At 40.3% G+C, this 16,254-nt stretch overlaps 3 protein-coding genes across 5 annotated transcripts; 1 reads left to right on the top strand and 2 right to left on the bottom strand.

The window, feature by feature from the left end:
- Positions 1-1,396: 1,396 nt before the first annotated feature.
- Positions 1,397-1,998, top strand: LOC116188462 (non-specific lipid-transfer protein 2-like). Its single transcript, XM_031517842.1, has one exon. The coding sequence runs from the start codon at positions 1,461-1,463 to the stop codon at positions 1,737-1,739; it is 279 nt and encodes a 92-aa protein (XP_031373702.1). The 5' UTR covers positions 1,397-1,460; the 3' UTR covers positions 1,740-1,998.
- LOC116188461 (kinesin-like protein NACK1) lies at positions 1,894-6,780 on the bottom strand. Of its 2 annotated transcripts, none has more exons than XM_031517839.1 (14): positions 6,623-6,780; positions 6,100-6,352; positions 5,911-6,000; positions 5,725-5,825; positions 5,465-5,581; positions 5,299-5,380; positions 5,132-5,199; positions 4,968-5,027; positions 4,757-4,881; positions 4,352-4,550; positions 4,163-4,267; positions 3,024-4,073; positions 2,607-2,929; positions 1,894-2,508 (listed from the first exon to the last, which is right to left on the bottom strand). In XM_031517839.1, exons 2-14 carry the CDS (start codon positions 6,335-6,337, stop codon positions 2,181-2,183), a joined length of 2,886 nt encoding a protein of 961 aa, XP_031373699.1. In that variant the 5' UTR covers positions 6,338-6,352; positions 6,623-6,780; the 3' UTR covers positions 1,894-2,180. The 2 variants fall into 2 exon arrangements, with proteins under 2 accessions (XP_031373699.1, XP_031373700.1); XM_031517840.1 differs by having other exon boundaries at positions 6,100-6,382; positions 6,623-6,761.
- A 5,887-nt stretch (positions 6,781-12,667) lies between these two features.
- Positions 12,668-15,990, bottom strand: LOC116186992 (protein SAR DEFICIENT 1-like). Of its 2 annotated transcripts, none has more exons than XM_031515560.1 (6): positions 15,648-15,990; positions 15,371-15,446; positions 14,637-15,255; positions 13,867-14,027; positions 13,581-13,754; positions 12,668-13,204 (listed from the first exon to the last, which is right to left on the bottom strand). In XM_031515560.1, exons 1-6 carry the CDS (start codon positions 15,773-15,775, stop codon positions 13,061-13,063), a joined length of 1,302 nt encoding a protein of 433 aa, XP_031371420.1. In that variant the 5' UTR covers positions 15,776-15,990; the 3' UTR covers positions 12,668-13,060. The 2 variants fall into 2 exon arrangements, with proteins under 2 accessions (XP_031371420.1, XP_031371421.1); XM_031515561.1 differs by having other exon boundaries at positions 13,062-13,256; positions 15,648-15,987.
- Between the last annotated feature and the right edge of the window lie 264 nt (positions 15,991-16,254).

A 16,254-nucleotide genomic window follows, 5' to 3' on the forward strand; every position in this document is an offset into this window, starting at 1 on the left:
ATTTATATATATATGTGAAAGTAAATGAAAAATTATTATAAAAGATTGACTATAAAAATGATTAGAAAAAAAATATAAGAGAATTTATTATTAAATTAGAGAAAAAGATAATAGAGTAATGATTGTGTTGTTGAATTTGTAAAGAATAGAGTTGAATTTGATTGAGTAAGTTATTTTACTTAAAAACCAAACAAAGCCTAAGTTTTTATCACTTATTTTCGTATTTCTAACACAATTTTCACCAATTCCAATACAAATGTATATATTCCTGCGGGAATGGAATATAATACTCATTTTTTCACTGCACTTCATTTTCTTATTAGTATCTCTTACATAAATTGAAAATGACATTATCACATTATCATCGTTTTTCTTCATTTTGATGGAATAAACATTCCCTCACTTAAGAATGGGAATGATCATTCCCTCATTTCATGCTATATATTGTGAACTATCATATATGTTCTTTTAATTTATATATCTAAAAATATATATAATACGATATCTTGATAAAAAAATCTAATATTATAATTATATTCTTTTATTTTGTGATAGCCATTAAAGAAAATCACATTTTTTAATTCAATAATATTACATTTTTCTATATAATATACATTCATTTTCTTTTCATTCCATTTTGGCTTATCGAACAAGACCTAATGTCACCGGATATTTTCCCCTCCGTTCGAATCTTTTCTATTATCCGAGAATCCGGATTCCAAGGCTAGTGTTCATCCCCCAACAACAACCTAGTATGTAGAAGCCACTGTCATGTCATGTGTGGCTTTTCCTGTAGGTGGAAATCATAGACCACAATTAATCACCACCTACTAGTCTCTTGTTCTTTGCAGGTGTAAATGGGATCTCTCTCAAATCAGACGACTTTTCTCGTCCTTTTCTCAGACGGTGCTTTAATCTCTCTGATCAACACTATGTAATAGTATGAAAAACACATCAACACTACGTGATAGTATGAAAAACAGATGATTTCTCTCTTTCCTTTCTCGAATGGTTCTTTAATCTCTATGAATCGTCAGATCAACACTTAATAGTACCAAAAATATATGACTTTCCTCGTCTCTTAGTCCCTTTGAACCTGTCGGTATAGGACTAAAGACCATTTGAAAAAGGTACGGCAAAATTTTTCCATAAATTAATATTCAAATGTCACTACTAAAAATGAGATGGATCACACAATTCTCAAAGCAATCTATCTTTCTTCCGCATGCTCTATCCATTGCGGGGATGCAATCATTAGTCTCAATCAGTGGCAAGCCACGGTTCTTTTAATGTCTGTCTTTCCATCTAATCTTTACCCCAACACAAACAATTCACACTCTGCAGTAAAAGACCACTTCCCCTTTCACCGTTCCTCATCCTATAAATAGATGCATACATTCATTCCCACAAACAGCAAGCAAAGCTGCAGTGATCATCAAACCATAGGAAGATCAGTGAGGATGAAGGCCGCATACATCGTGGTGTTCTTACTTGTGCTGCTTGCAGCCGAACAAGCAGAGATAGCCGAGGGGGTGACCTGCAAGCCCACCGAGCTCAGCTCCTGTGTGAGTGCGATCACGTCCTCGACCCCTCCGTCGAAGCTCTGCTGCAGCAAGATCAGGGAGCAGAAGCCCTGCCTCTGCCAGTACCTCAAGAACCCGAAGCTCAAGAAGTTTGTCAACACCCCTAATGCCAGGAAAGTCGCCCAGACCTGCGGGACTCCCTTCCCCAGGTGCTAAGTAGTAGTAGTATGACATATAAGAGAGCCTCCACTTATCGACGAGTGACTTGTTCGTCATACTACTTCGCGTGGTTTGCTTACGATTATCGTATGGTCTAGTTATGATGAAAATAACTTCAAGGTCATGTATTCGGGATCTAGTGTGTTCGTCGTAATGTACTAAGTATCAGTATTCCATATGTCTGTCAAAGGCCTTCTTCAGTTGTGGGAATTGTTCTTCAGAATGAAATAGAAATCCATTAGATAATGGAATGAAAGAATCATTTCTATTTATTTCAACATAAATTATATGGTAGAACGGTATCAAAAGCCGTCGTCCAGAGCGCGATCTCTATCCTCCTCACCACCTCTCTCAAGAGTGAGAACTCGTCGGAGAGCTCCGTCCGAGTTCTTTTACATTTTGTCAAAGAAAACAGACTTACTTTACAGTTTGGGGATATCACAAGTGAAGCAGGTTCGAGATCGGGTTCCATCCCATGATCCATGGTCTCTTATCCGATGGAAGAACAAAATTCAGCTCGAACATCTCCTTGGTCATGTTCCCGCTCCCGCAAAACCCGACAAGCTTTGCCACGATCTCGGCGCTCTCGTGTATATGCTGGGGATCGTGAGGATCCGCCCACAGCTTGCTTATGAACTGCAGCTTCCTCTGCTTCCCCTCGAGTGGGACATCCCATTTGAGGTACAAAGCTTCCCTCTCCTCTGCCGTTAGACGCGACGTCAGCCTCTTCGCCAGAAACTCGCGTTCCCGTCTCAACGCTCTAATGCTGAAAATCATAAAGGTCATGAGATCAATCATCTCAGCTACCTGCATGTATATTTCTTAATGCAAAGAGATGGAGAGCCACGGAGGGAGAGCACAAACCTTGATGATAGTGAGATCACAGGTTCATCACCAACACGAGCCGGGCTCGCATTTCCGAGTTCTGTGAGGTGCTGCTGCAACCAAGTCAAACGCCGCAGCTCAACCTCCATATAGATTTGATCCGCTGGATCCCCCTTAAATAACAAATAGAACTGCGTCCTATGAATTATCGACACAAAGCACATGTCCCATAACTCGATGATTTGCTGCCGCTGCTCCTTGAATGCCACGCTCCACGGGACCTTCGGCTCGTCGGCCTCGTTGTTGATCTCATCACCATCTAGATTGTAGCCGGCTGCTTCATTTGCTTCCAGCTCAAGCACCTGTGAGGTAGGGTTATGCAAAGTAAGAGAGAGTTTCGGTTATTGATGAATAGAAAACCGAAGAACGACAAAGTTCGATATTATGAACTTGAACCTGACAAACAAGTAGCTGTTTCTGGTATTGTAGTTTGGCGACGCGTTCTTTCAGCTCGGTAACATATGCTCGGATGCTTCTCACGTTCTCTTCAGCTGCAGTTTGGAACATCTGCTGCATTTTCTTCATGTTTACTGAGCTTGATCTTCGATACCCTGTATGCCCTCCTTCCTTGGCTTGGACTTCTCCTCCTTCACTTTTCGTGGGTGTCTCTTTCTCGGAGTCGTGCATAGCATCATTTGCAGCAACATCAATGTTATTCTCCGGGGCTCTATTTTCTATATCAATCTCTGCAACTTGATGAGGAGTGGAAAGAGGAGAGCAAGGAGACATTATGAAATTTGATCGATTGCAGCTATTACTTGCTGCCAAAGGAAGTAACTTCTTCTTCTTCGGCTGATTCTTGGGCTTGAGAGTCGATTCGCTGTTCGAGTTCTGAATGCTTGGAAGAGACATCACCAGCTTGTCTATTGACTTCTGCACATTCTCGAGCTGCTCTTCGAGGTCCGCAATTGTGCTGCCCTGGGAATGAAGCCTCGTTATCTCGTCCTTCAGGTTGGCACTCACACTTTTATTAGTAGGGATCATATTCTCGACTTCAACTTCCTTCGGTTTCGACCTGACTGCACACATCTCCCTTATTTCTGCTTGCAGCTTAGCAATTGTCTCAGCTGCATCCTGGTTTCCTTGCCTGTGGCACGTCACTTCCTTCTGCAGCACCTCCAAGGCCCGGTTTGCTTCCTCTCTGAGCTGGTCCTGGAGATGCTCAAGCTTGCGAATCTCGTGCATTAGTGTAAAGGGCGCTGTGGATGACTGCCTCATTGACATTCTTAGGCTCATGTTCCTCGGTCGATCATTGCTGACCAGCTCCTTGCCTCCATTCGATAATGGCGTACTGGCAAAAGAAAGGCATTTCTTCACAGGTGGGTGGGATGATGCTGCAAGTGCATTTGAACCCTGCTGGTCCTCTTGAAGTTTCCTTCGCAACTCATCCGCCTGTGATTGTGCAAGATCTCTCTGGCGTTTTAGTTCTTCGATCTCCATTTCCATCTGGTTATATTTGACAATATTCGTGAGCGAGGCAGGAATTATATATTGTTTGTAAGGAAATTGGAATGAAAAAATTTGGTCTCATTCACCTGTTGGATCTTTAGGTCCTTCGATGGCTCAGGAGTTCGCAGCACAGCTTCCAACCGGGCAACTTCTTTCTGCAGATGCTTCACTAGTTGCTTATCTGAGACAACCTATAAAAATATAAAAAAAAGATTAGCATTCAGCTATTCGGACAATTCACCGACTCTAACTGAAGTGACAAGGTAAAGCAGTACCATGTTCACTTGAGCATTATTAGTTACTTCCTTTGCTCGGGTTGCAAAGTAAAGAGTGTTTCGAGATTGATCAACATGGGTCAGCGCAGGGCTCAGAGTACAGATGATTGCCGTCCGTGCATTTCCTCCTAGAGAGTGCTGCAAAATGCGTGTGAGCTTTGAATCTCGGTACGGTATGTGGCCACTCCTTTTTCCGACACTGCCACGTAAACAGTTAAAGCTTAGTCCTCATAATAAACTAGTGAACCTCAGTCCCTGCACTATATGTATTATCTAGCCTGAAAGTGCAGAACTCATCAACATAGCGAGACTCGAATGAAATGACATCATTACAATCTCAAGGGTATCAAGAAAAATTCTTGACAATCATTACACCGAAGCCAAAAGAACTTCGGTAACTCTTACCTGAGCTTTCTAATTACTGTAGTCAAAGTCATCAAACTGAGGTTGATATGGCAGCCTTCCCTGAGCCGAGCACCGTCTGCGTGCGTCTGAGAAGCCCTTTCACTTCCAGCAAGATCCACAAAGTTCTGCAAAACATGAAATCCACTATCACAATCTTCACACACACGTCTTTCTCATTGTAAGACAACATGGTCGGAACAACCGTACTCACCAGGCTTGCAACAAACGATCTCACACAATCGGAATTCTCACGGAGAGTGCTCTCAATTGTCTGTTCCGGTTGAATTATGAAACGCAACAAAGTTATTTTCTGTGAAAATATGGCATCACAGTATCTCAACGAAAGCATGAGCATCCAGCATTATTTCAACGTACCAGCCTTATAATCTGATGTGACCGGGAACTCGTATCATTCAAAGCAGTTTCTCCGACTTGTCTTTGAGCTATCCAATAATAGATTAATAGACCAATCAGTAATCCAATTATTATAAATAATAAAGCAGAACAGATCATAAAGCCGGTAGGCGGCTTCGTTTTATTACCTTCACAAATGCTTATCAAATGTCTTAGGTGCTGGTCATCATTTGCCTTCTCCTCGACCAACTTCTCAACAACAGTTCCTTTCTGTTCCATGTAGATGCCGTGTTAGCAAACCGATTATATGTATAAAGTTTCAGAAGTTAAAGCAAATTAATGGACTTTTTGTACCTCAGGATCATCGAGAAGTTTAAGATTACGCCCAGATTCAGAATTTAACAAATCGCGGACGTTCTCATTATAAATCTCTAGCCCGGAGATCTTTATCGTAAAGTCTCTCTCTGGTGTCTGCAAATGGTTAGAAAAGCATCAACACAATTAAATTTCTCAAAATGACTTCAACCCATATCCCTACAAAATCGAACCATCTGAAGTAAGCAGTGCAATCATAGTTCGATAAACAGAACATACAAATGGAAACCAAGCCTTACATTCATAATATGTTTATATATGTCGTGAACCGCTTTCTCGGTTATGCCCCTCATTGTGTATGTCTTCCCGCTGCTAGTTTGACCGTAGGCAAATATCGTCGCTGCAAAGATCGAACAAGCCCAGTTATGCGTGAGCAAACTCTATTCATGTGTTTACTGGGAATGCTCCATGGAGCAAGCGATTACCATTTATGCCCATCAAAGCAGACAAAGCTACATTCTTGACTCCTTCCTCGTACACGGATTCCGTCAAACTAGAAGGACCAAAGACCCTGTCTGAAAGAACAATGAAATCAACCCAATTAAAGTCCGAACTACAGACAGCACTTGGAGGAAAACAGTAATTAAAGAGGTTCTTAGAGGCTGTTATAGTACCGAATGTGAACGAAGCCGGTTGAGTCACGCGTTCCTGAGACGGTGGTTTGTACACGATCGTATAGTCATCGACACACTCCCATGCCAACTGATCCTTAGCTAGCTGCTCCCTCTTGTTCAGTGGCCGTAACCGGACTGTAACCACGATTTTCTCTTCTCTAGATCTCGTCCCACCAGGGGTTGACACCGGTGTCCTATCTATTTTCGAAGATGGTGTCCCGGGAGTTCTGATCGTCATCGCAACCCCTGACAACTGATCAAAACAGAACAACAATGCCAAGCCCTGAGAAGCTAAACCGAGAAATTGTCACCGACGTAAATGAGGACTGTTAATCTTAATTCTGTCCCGAAAGCTTCATTCGAGGTAAAAATCCATGCTCCTGCCATACAATTTTCACCTACTAGGTAGGTAGCTAATGGGAACTGACTAATCCGACAATGTGAGTACAGGAATTGGACTGGATCGAGAAAAAGTCGATCTTTTCAACATACTGATATAAAAAGAAAGAAATCTCGGGCACACCTGAAGAGAGCCCGAATGAAAAAAACCGACCGAACCAGCGTTCGACCGTGCAGACTGTTGAGGTCAGGAGAGAGAACTCGAGAGGGAGATAGAGAGATTGTGAAGCTCTGGAAAATGGAGAATGATCAAACGGTGCTCTTTTGCAAGGGCCTTGTGAGAGGAAAGGGGAGAGAGAGAGATTTGAATTGAGAGTGGGCCAGTCCAACGGCTAGTTTTGATTTCTCTCTTTTCTTTTCTTTTTTTTTTTGAAAATTAAAAATTTACACATCGGCAGCGTGAGATAATCGCCAGCGAAAACGGGGCCCACGGCTAGAGCGAGCCTCAACGGACTGGTGATTTAAAAAAAATTTAATATATCTTTTTATATTATTGGTCTTTCCGACCGAAAAGACAAAAAAAGTAAAAGGCAACAGTGCATACATATAATTGCCGCAGAGCCCCTCGGTATACGGCTTTTTATGAACTCAGTACATAAAAAAACGATTACTGAATTTTAGTATGTATATACTCTTTTTACATTTCCTTTTTTTTTTTTTCGGTGTTTACCTTCGTGTCTGAAAGTCTAACGGAGTCCAACTAATCTGGTTCGATCTGGGCAGAACCACTAAGGGATAAAACTCTCACAATTAAAGATTTTTTCTATTTGTAATACTCGATTCCAAAACATTACTTAACTTAAAAGAAATAAGCGTCGAACCTTTTAAATCAATTATTAATGATGATTTCCTAGTCTTTGTCTATCCGGACAAAAGCGCGAAGATAATATTCTTTGCATTTTAAGTTCCTTTTAGTACTTAAAGAAAAAAAAAAATAGAACTCCTTGATTGAACACAGATTTATAGGTAAAATAATATGACGGATATAATTAATTAGTAAAACGCTTCTTCTTTTTTTTCATTAGAAGAAGAAATACATATGATGGGTATTTCCCTCTGAAATACAACATCTCTATACCTATCTCCCTTAGTACAACATCTATATAGTATATACCGGGAAGGACTGATAGCACACATACGCGTACATATAAGTCGGTCGTACATAATTTCGCTATAACTGAAATGACCCACAGACGGATAATAATGTGTATGTATACATATATATATATATATATAGATAGATAGGTATGTTGCCAACTTGCCATTTGATATGGCAGTTAGTTGAATCTCGACTAATTCGTATCACATATACATGTGTATTTGATCATCGATCACTCCCCAAAAATGAACACATGTTTGATTATCCACCGATGCACACCGAACATCTATCTTTGAGGACAGTTGCCTAAAGCTTCGTCGACCCCAGAAAAAGGCTTCACGCTTCACGATCCAAACTTCATATTCATTGATCAATTTTTGCACCTTGTCCCAGTTGGGGTTAAGGCACTCTTCACCAGTTCGTCAATGTACGTCTGTCCAATGCTAGGGAAATTGCTAATTAATTACATATGGTGAGTGAGTGTGTGTGCAATTCCAGCTTTCCATGATTAAATAGGAGTCATCACACACATAGACATGCACATATGTATATGTATATGTGTGTGCGTGTGTGTGTGTATATAAAGACATATACAAAAATCTAATTGGACAGACTAAAAGAGAGGGTAGAGGAATGCATATACATATACATTGCCCATGTGATGATGATGATGATGTTAACGTAATCTAGCTACCACTTCATTGTAAATACAGATGTGCCCTTTTTTTTATTAAAAATAATTAACCTTTTCGACGAGACTAGTCGATTATGTATCGATACATATCAGCCCATCAATCTACGTGCTCAAAACACAACATATCAGATCCAAATTAAATCAATGAATCACCCAATGCCTGAAAGATATTGCGCTCGTGCACCAATCTCACATGTCTTGGGGTGTTTCAAACTTGCTTCCCAATTTTTCTTGAAACCCATCATCTATAAGATATAAAGCAATCAATCCGTTTATATTTCAATCGTGATTTCGAATCATTATGACGATACAATATCAAAACAGGACAAAAAAAGTCTTGCACGGTTTCGACACCTACAGAGGCAAAGTTCTTGTGGAGCTTTCCTCCTCTGCCAATTTTCTTAGGCCTCCATATATCTCATCTTCTAAATTTTGGGGGGTATAATTCTTCTTGGAAGCTTTAGAGGGCAAAAATAGAGAAAAGAAAAATCATAGTCATTGGAAGCTCGTAAATATGGTCAATAAACAATAAGTTGCTTCCTGAAATAAATATGCTAGGATGAATCTTTTCCTAATGTATAAATAAACTCAACTATACACACACATACATACATACATATATATATATATATATATTTATGTAAGTTTTTTTTTTCTCCTGTCCACGTCTATATATATATATATATAAAGTTGTATCATGAAAATAAATATGGGTATAAAAGTAATCTTTTAAATAGTAAGAGGAACCGAATAAATAAATAAATCAGTAGCAGAATTTATAATTATACAATTGGTTAAGTAGTTAAATTGCAGGTTTAAGAGCCAGGCCCACTTATCACCTTCGCACCACTTTGAATTGTTATCATATATAAATAAAGTTGAAGAGATTTATAACAGATCTCATAATATTTCATCGCCTTGTAATTTATCAGGGACGTTATTGGCAAATATATAGATATAAACCTCTTCTTTTTTATATAGAGGAAAGTTAAGCAGGGTCTCATTTGACCTAATATCATCTAAATATTACATCATGTTAGGTGGTCGGAAATTGTATTACGTGCCCATTTCACTCTGTAAAATTAAATTAGGACCCTTAATTAATTATCAAAAGGAAAAGTATAGTTTTAGTCTTGTATATTTTAATTTTTTTAAATTTTCGTCCTTTTTATTTTTATTTTTATTTTTAAATTTTCGTCCTGTAAGTTTAAATACTTTTTTGTTTGGTTCATCCCGTGACTAACGCCGTTAGATATTGCTGAGTTGAAGCCACCTAGCTGCCACATATGATAGCCATGCCACATCAATATTAGAAAAAAGAGAAATCAACTGGGAAAAAAAAACCAGTGGTATAAAAAGGGGGAGAAATCAATTGGGCTTTTTCACCATAGCCGTTGTGTTTTCGACTTTGCACAGCCAGAACCCGAACGCCAACACCAGTTGTTGTGAATTGTGATGTTCTTTTTCGGCTCCGATACGATGGAGGATTATGATTCTCCTCTGGATGTTGCAACATTTCTGTGCCAAAAAGAAAATGAAAAATGCAATAGTAATTTTGATCATCAGTAACTCTAAACAAAGATCCGCAATTGGATGCAAAGAAAAAAGAATGAGACACAGATCGGCAGAAGAAGATGGGTGACTGAGATATCGAACGACCGGAAACACTTATTTTCGAGCTCTTTTCCGTTGATCCTCTGGGATGAGGAGGCGGCCTGTGTTAATATAACATAAAGCAGTGGTCTCCCAACTAGAATTTTGACATTTTCCGACTTGACCATCAACTGAACAACATATTATCTTAATTTTAATGGCAACCAATCGGCCGGTGACAGAAAAATGACAACTATTGTCCTCTTTCTTTTTTTGTTTTTTTTGATGAATACTATTGTCGTCTTTCATTTCACATAGAAAAGCAACAAAAAAAAGAAAAAAAAAAGAAAAAGGATTAAAATAAAAAAGTATTCAAACCTAGATATACGAAAATAGGAAAGTACTTAGAATTAGAGGCTTACCGGATCCTCTTTTTGATAGTTCATCATTGATGAATCGAATCCAGCAATTACTTATTGCACTTGAACTGAAAATATTAAAGTATTATTTCAAATCAAGAAAATTTAAGCAAGCACAACACAAGCAAGCAGAAGATTAAAATTTAAGCCGGGTAATCAATCGATCAATTGGCTAGTGAGCAGTTATGTAATACATGCAATTAATTAGCTCTGAACATAATTGAAGGCTTGGTTGATTAAGTACATATATCAGGATTTAGGCTAGAAAAGGCCAGAAGTTGAAGTGCCCCCGGCGGCTAAGTAGGAAATCGTTCAATATAAGCCTAATAAATAAGGAATCTAACCCCAAGAGATTTGGCCTAATGATTAAGATGCGTTTAAATTTGCACTCGATCCTAGGTTCGAATCCCCTTGGGATCACTGGAGCACTTTTGGCGTGATTACCCGCTCTGTGCGCCGCTGAGGGTTCACAGAGCCTCGAAAATTAGTCGGACGAAACTTGAACATCCCGGATTAACAAAGAATAAATAAATAAATAAATAATAAGGAATGATTAAAGTGCAATGGAAGTGCCCCATATAACTGCTACATCCGGGTCAGTATATAATAATGGTTCAACACAAGATGGAAGGACGGGGAGACTCCCATACCTTAACTATATCCGGATTAGTATATAAGACAAAAAGGCGATCTCCTCCGTTCGAACATGTTGCATATCGGACCTCTTTACAAATCACTTGCCTGAACCTTTGACTTGAGGACCAAGTCGTCGACACCACCACCACTGGAGAATACGGATACATTATTTATGGTACGGGCGAAGAGTTGCCCCTCGTGACAGTGGATCGCTTGGGGTTGATCATGATCGGCAGCAACCGTATTCTCCGACGACGCCCATCGAACAGGCCATGGCTGTTCCTCTGGAATGTTCCGGTAGTCTAGGAATCCCATATTCATGAGGCTATCCATCACGCAAATGTTGCCACTCCTCTCCTCGCCGGCTGCATCTACAATCCGTCGCCCAATGCGCGATAATGAAGTGTCTTTATTAGTAGTTTGTTTGATCCTGAAGTCAGCAAGAACTACTTTCGTTGAGCTTCTTGACCCTTCGCAGACAGTTGATATCGCTGCATCTTTGTTGCATTTCTGACCTCTGTATCATCTAAACATACAGATTGTTTCACCATGCCTGTCTCTAGGTCCCACACTCCCATTCCGACATCCCCTCCAGTGTCCACTGATGTATATAGCTCAAGATTATCTCGTTGTCGTTCGGGTTCGTACACAGAGCGCTGAAAAATAGAGGCTTCTCGGACTTGACGTCCTCCAAGAACCAGCGGATCAATTCTTCGGTTACTGAGTTGAACAGCCCCATGTTCATGTGCTTCGATGTTGACACCAGGACATCCCGTGAATTTTCACACCAAAGGATATCTCTTACGCTGCTGCGGTTGTGGAGACATATCGGAGGATGCTCCTCCATATCCCAGTCGTGGTACGTATATACCATGTTGCCACGGGCGACGCAAAAACCCCCCCGCGGGGCTTGCATGGATCTTTGCCTTTGCCTTTCCCTTCTCGAGAAGGCACCACGGCTCGTCATCGAATGCGAGAGCCGTGGGAAATTCCCGTCCAGATTCCCCCTTACAGCTGCTCGGAGGTGGCCCTCGCGGCCGTAGAATTGGGCTTCTTTGTAGAGCAAATCCTTCAGGATTGCCTTCGGGGATGAGATCTCCTGTTCGAAGGAGATGGAGGAGGACATCAAAGCATGCGGGATGCCGGTCGATGAATAACTCGGTGCCGGCGTTGGTGTTGGGTTGGGCCTTCTTCCACCTATCTGCGAGCAGTGCGGAAAAGGAGGAGCGATACCAGAACTGGCCAGAGTCGTCATGGTCGTCTCGAATATCCATTGGCCTGAATCTGAATAATAATGATAATATAATTTCGGGGGGAAGTCGGAGCTTCCTAATTCTAAGATGATGATTATAATAAAATATATATACATACATCATAGTTGAAAACGACTCTATACGAATCCTCTTGTCATCATAGATAGATGGAAGCCAGCACTGGGCCGGGGTCCTCCCCCTTTCTTCTTCCTTTTTTTTTTTAATTTTCTAAAATATTTTTATTTTTAAAGATAAAAATGAATTATATTCTAAATTTCTTTTTTTAATTTTCTAACATTTTAATTTTCAACTAATTGAAAATTATCACATGGACAATTAATAACCATTTATGATATATTTTACATTGTTAAGTTCATATTAATAAATTCCTAACAATTATTAATAGATATGACTAAAATTATACTACGGAATAAACATATAGTACCGAAAAATTCAAATTAAAACTTATCTGAAGTTCAAAAAAATCCAAATCACTTCTGCTGCACTTTTCCTTATATATATATATATATATACACACATGTATCCATGGAAAAGTATTATACAAGAACATTGTCTTCACGTAATTTATACACGAGCCACCAAGGACCACACCTCTCTCTCTAGGGTTTCGGTGCATATTCTTCCCCACTGGATGGACCCACTTCATACATACATGTTTATGTATATGTATAGCCTAATAATATTAATTTTCTCACGTTGCCACAACATACCCCCTTCCTCTTAATACAACATCTATGTACATATCGGGGGAAAGGACTATATAACATACCTACACATATTCTTGCGTAAATTAAATGATCCACACGCAGATCATTCTGCACACTCACATATATGTATATATATGTTGCTACTTGTCATATGATATGGTAACGAGTTGAATCTTTGACCTCGTACCACATAGAGTTGTTGATCTCATCAATCGCTCCCCGTCATGAACACAATCAGCCCGATCATCTGCCACCATGGGTGCAAAGAACACCGTATCCGACAGCTGTCAAAGGGTTCGTTGACCAGAACAGGCATCACAGCTCGTCAACGTAGGCCTGTGCCGAGAGGATAGGAGATATTTCTACTTACATGGAGGGTGTGTGTGTAATAATATTCTAGCATATATGAAAATTAATGGCTTTGCCAATTCATCAGAGACACACGAGCACTATATACTTATATGTGTGTGTGTGTGCAAAAATCTAGCTGTAAAGATACAGAGAAGAGAGAGGAACATGCAAAACACAACATATTTTATATACGTAAATATATATATATATATATGTATGTATATGCACACGATCGATGCAATTTATGTAATCCAGCTAGCTACCACTTCAATGTTAATATAGATGGGTTATTTTTCACCCCTTTAATACCTTTTGGTAGAGACTGGCCGATTCTGTATTGGTGTACATGATCTGCCCGTCAATATTTGCGCTCAAAACGTTACATCTCGGATTCAAGATCACTGAATCACCAAACGCCTCGAAGATCTCACATGTCCTTGCGTGTTTCAAACTCGCTTCCAATTTTTTCTCGGAACCCATCATCTGTAAGATAAAACGATGATAGATCAATTCCTTGGTATATTTGATCCTGAATATTTTTGAATCGTTGTGAATGGAATAACACATTTACATATGATAATAGCTAATCGCCCACCCTTCGGAGCAGTTGAGGGTTGACAATGGACATCTTCAAGAAGTCTTGCACGGTTTTGACACCGGCAGAAGCCAACTTCTTGCTGAGATTTCCTTCTTTTCCAATTTTCTCAAGCCTCCACACTTCATCTTCCAATTTTGGTGGGTAATGCTTCTGGTAAGCTTTTCAAAGCGAAAAAAAAGATATAACTAAAAATCATAAACATGTACATGTGTATTGTACTGTATGCAATATTACTTGTGTGTATATATAATCTTTTCTGTGGACGTGGGTTCCTTAAACGACGAGACCAGATTAAGGGTTCCTATCGAATTAATTATATATGGGTCCCTAGACAAGGGTCCAGAAAAGAAAAGACAATAGATATTGATAGGACGGATTTAAACTCCTGTGGATAACGATTACATGATGCATAAGGTGTGTGGACAAAGGGCCAAAAATTGGACAGAACATATGAAAAGGTCAAGGGTCACCATCTGTGACGTTCTTTGGATAAGATTAAGATTTTTATTAACAATAAAAAAGCATCAGACAGAATATGGGAAATATCCACCATCTCCAACCGAGAAAATGAGGGGCAAGATATACTCGTTATGATTAAATAAAGACGACCAAAAACTATCGTAATCATCGATAAATTATTTCATGTGCAATTATCTGTAGAATATATAAAAGCTCTTCTTTTCGAAGATTTGATCATAATTATGAAATTACAAATTATTAGATAGATATACATATAAACGTTGTATGAATGATTTGGACGAACTTACATTTTCCACGATGGTCTCGAACGACAAAGGGTTCGGTCACGGCCTCCAGGATCCTGAATACACCGTGATAGCTTCCCGGGATGACTCGAACCCCGAGCCTGAACTTCCGGCACGGGATCCAGCTCGAGTTGTCCGTGAGCTGGAGTTGGGCAAAGGAGGTCATCAACAGCTCCCTGCTGCCATCATCGGGCCGGAGGGTGGCAGTCAAGTCTCCTGCCAGGAGCGGCCGTTTACCCACCCTTGCTCTTATGATGCTGTTCTCGAACTCCTCGGCTGTCCACACACCATCACCATCCGGGCGGAGAGGACGAAAGTCTCCATCAAGGACCATGATCTCGACCTTGATTGGGAACCGGAGGAATGTCGAAAGTGGGCCAACGGTGTCGATATTCAAGTCAGATCTGGGGTCGAGAAGGATGACTCGGACGGGGGAATTATCGTGGGACACAATCTCGTTCAGGGTGTAGATGGGGAGCTTGAGGGTTTTGGGGAAGAGGAGGTGGAGAGGGATGTTGACTGGCAGGGGCTCGGGTGCTTGGACTCGGAGTGACGGAGACCTTCTCAATGGGTGGCTCCCGGCTGCAGTCCGGCCTAGCCGTCCCTCTAGCTCTTCACTCACCTGAAGATGATTCGCAAGTATAATATGGAAGAAATTATCGAATGAAATCCGACGATGAACAGCTATTACAAATACCAACGAAAGATTGATGTGTTAAAGAACAATAAACGCGTACCGCTTTTCTGAGCATGGGTTCCATGGCTAACCAAAGCTTCTCCCGTCGATTGTGCTCCATAGCTTTTATAACAACACTGCCAAGATGGAAAACACAAAGAACGGGAATTTCCTTCCTCGAAGCAATTAAACCATATCGACCACAAGCGAAAACAAACGACTAGTATCAGCCAATTAGAAGAAGGAAGAGCATATGGTGCAACATGTAATAAGATCATCCGATCTGGGATATATATATATATATATATATAATATATCGATATTATGGTACCACTTACGAAGCGAAACTGGTCGTGGGTCGGTGGCGTTTCTCAGACGGTGCTGTCCGGTGAGGGTCCTGCAGATGGTGGCCAAAGCGGGAGGAAGACCCTTCGGAAGCAAGGCGTTTGCCGGCTGTATGGACCATCGAGCTTAGACTGAAGGGAGGCGAGGTGAAGATACACGTTACGGTTTGTAGAACACATGCCCATATATATAGTATAATTGATGCGGGGTTAGAGTTGAAGCTTCCCGGAAGATTAAGAGAAACATCGTGGAAGATCCCATCTCTAGCAAGTCAATGACCGATACTCTCATGATCTCTTCGATGGCAATAACATCGATCGAGCTACAATGGTATGTGCGTACGCGCCTTCAGGGTCGCTCAATAGATTCTTTAAACTGCTCATAAATTCTCTATCTAACTAAGTTGGTTATTGGCCCATAAAAATAAAAATAAAAAAGCTACTCGGTTAATTAATTAATGGTAGTGGAATGAACTAGCCAGCTTTTAATTAGAGAAAGCACGTGGCCTTAATCTGCATTTATGTTTTTATAATTATGACATCTTTCTGCGACGATGGACAACCGATACGATGGGAATATTCCTATAATTAATATGTATGG

This window comes from Punica granatum, chromosome 8 (genome assembly GCF_007655135.1).
Source record: "Punica granatum isolate Tunisia-2019 chromosome 8, ASM765513v2, whole genome shotgun sequence".
NCBI classification, from domain to species: Eukaryota; Viridiplantae; Streptophyta; class Magnoliopsida; order Myrtales; family Lythraceae; genus Punica; species Punica granatum.

Excerpts from the sequence above, each read along its gene's own strand:
- LOC116188462 (XM_031517842.1), top strand. The coding sequence starts at position 1,461 with ATGAAGGCCGCATACATCGTGGTGTTCTTACTTGTGCTGCTTGCAGCC.
- LOC116188461 (XM_031517839.1), bottom strand. The coding sequence starts at position 6,337 with ATGACGATCAGAACTCCCGGGACACCATCTTCGAAAATAGATAGGACA. Across the intron at positions 5,381-5,464 it reads AACTTCTCGATGATCCTGAG|AAAGGAACTGTTGTTGAGAA; the intron begins GTACAAAAAGTC and ends TACATGGAACAG. Across the intron at positions 4,268-4,351 it reads ATAATGCTCAAGTGAACATG|GTTGTCTCAGATAAGCAACT; the intron begins GTACTGCTTTAC and ends ATATTTTTATAG.
- LOC116186992 (XM_031515560.1), bottom strand. The coding sequence starts at position 15,775 with ATGGTCCATACAGCCGGCAAACGCCTTGCTTCCGAAGGGTCTTCCTCC. Across the intron at positions 15,447-15,647 it reads CCCACGACCAGTTTCGCTTC|TGTTGTTATAAAAGCTATGG; the intron begins GTAAGTGGTACC and ends CCATCTTGGCAG. Across the intron at positions 13,205-13,580 it reads CGGCCAGTCTCTACCAAAAG|CTGTCGGATACGGTGTTCTT; the intron begins GTATTAAAGGGG and ends ACCCTTTGACAG.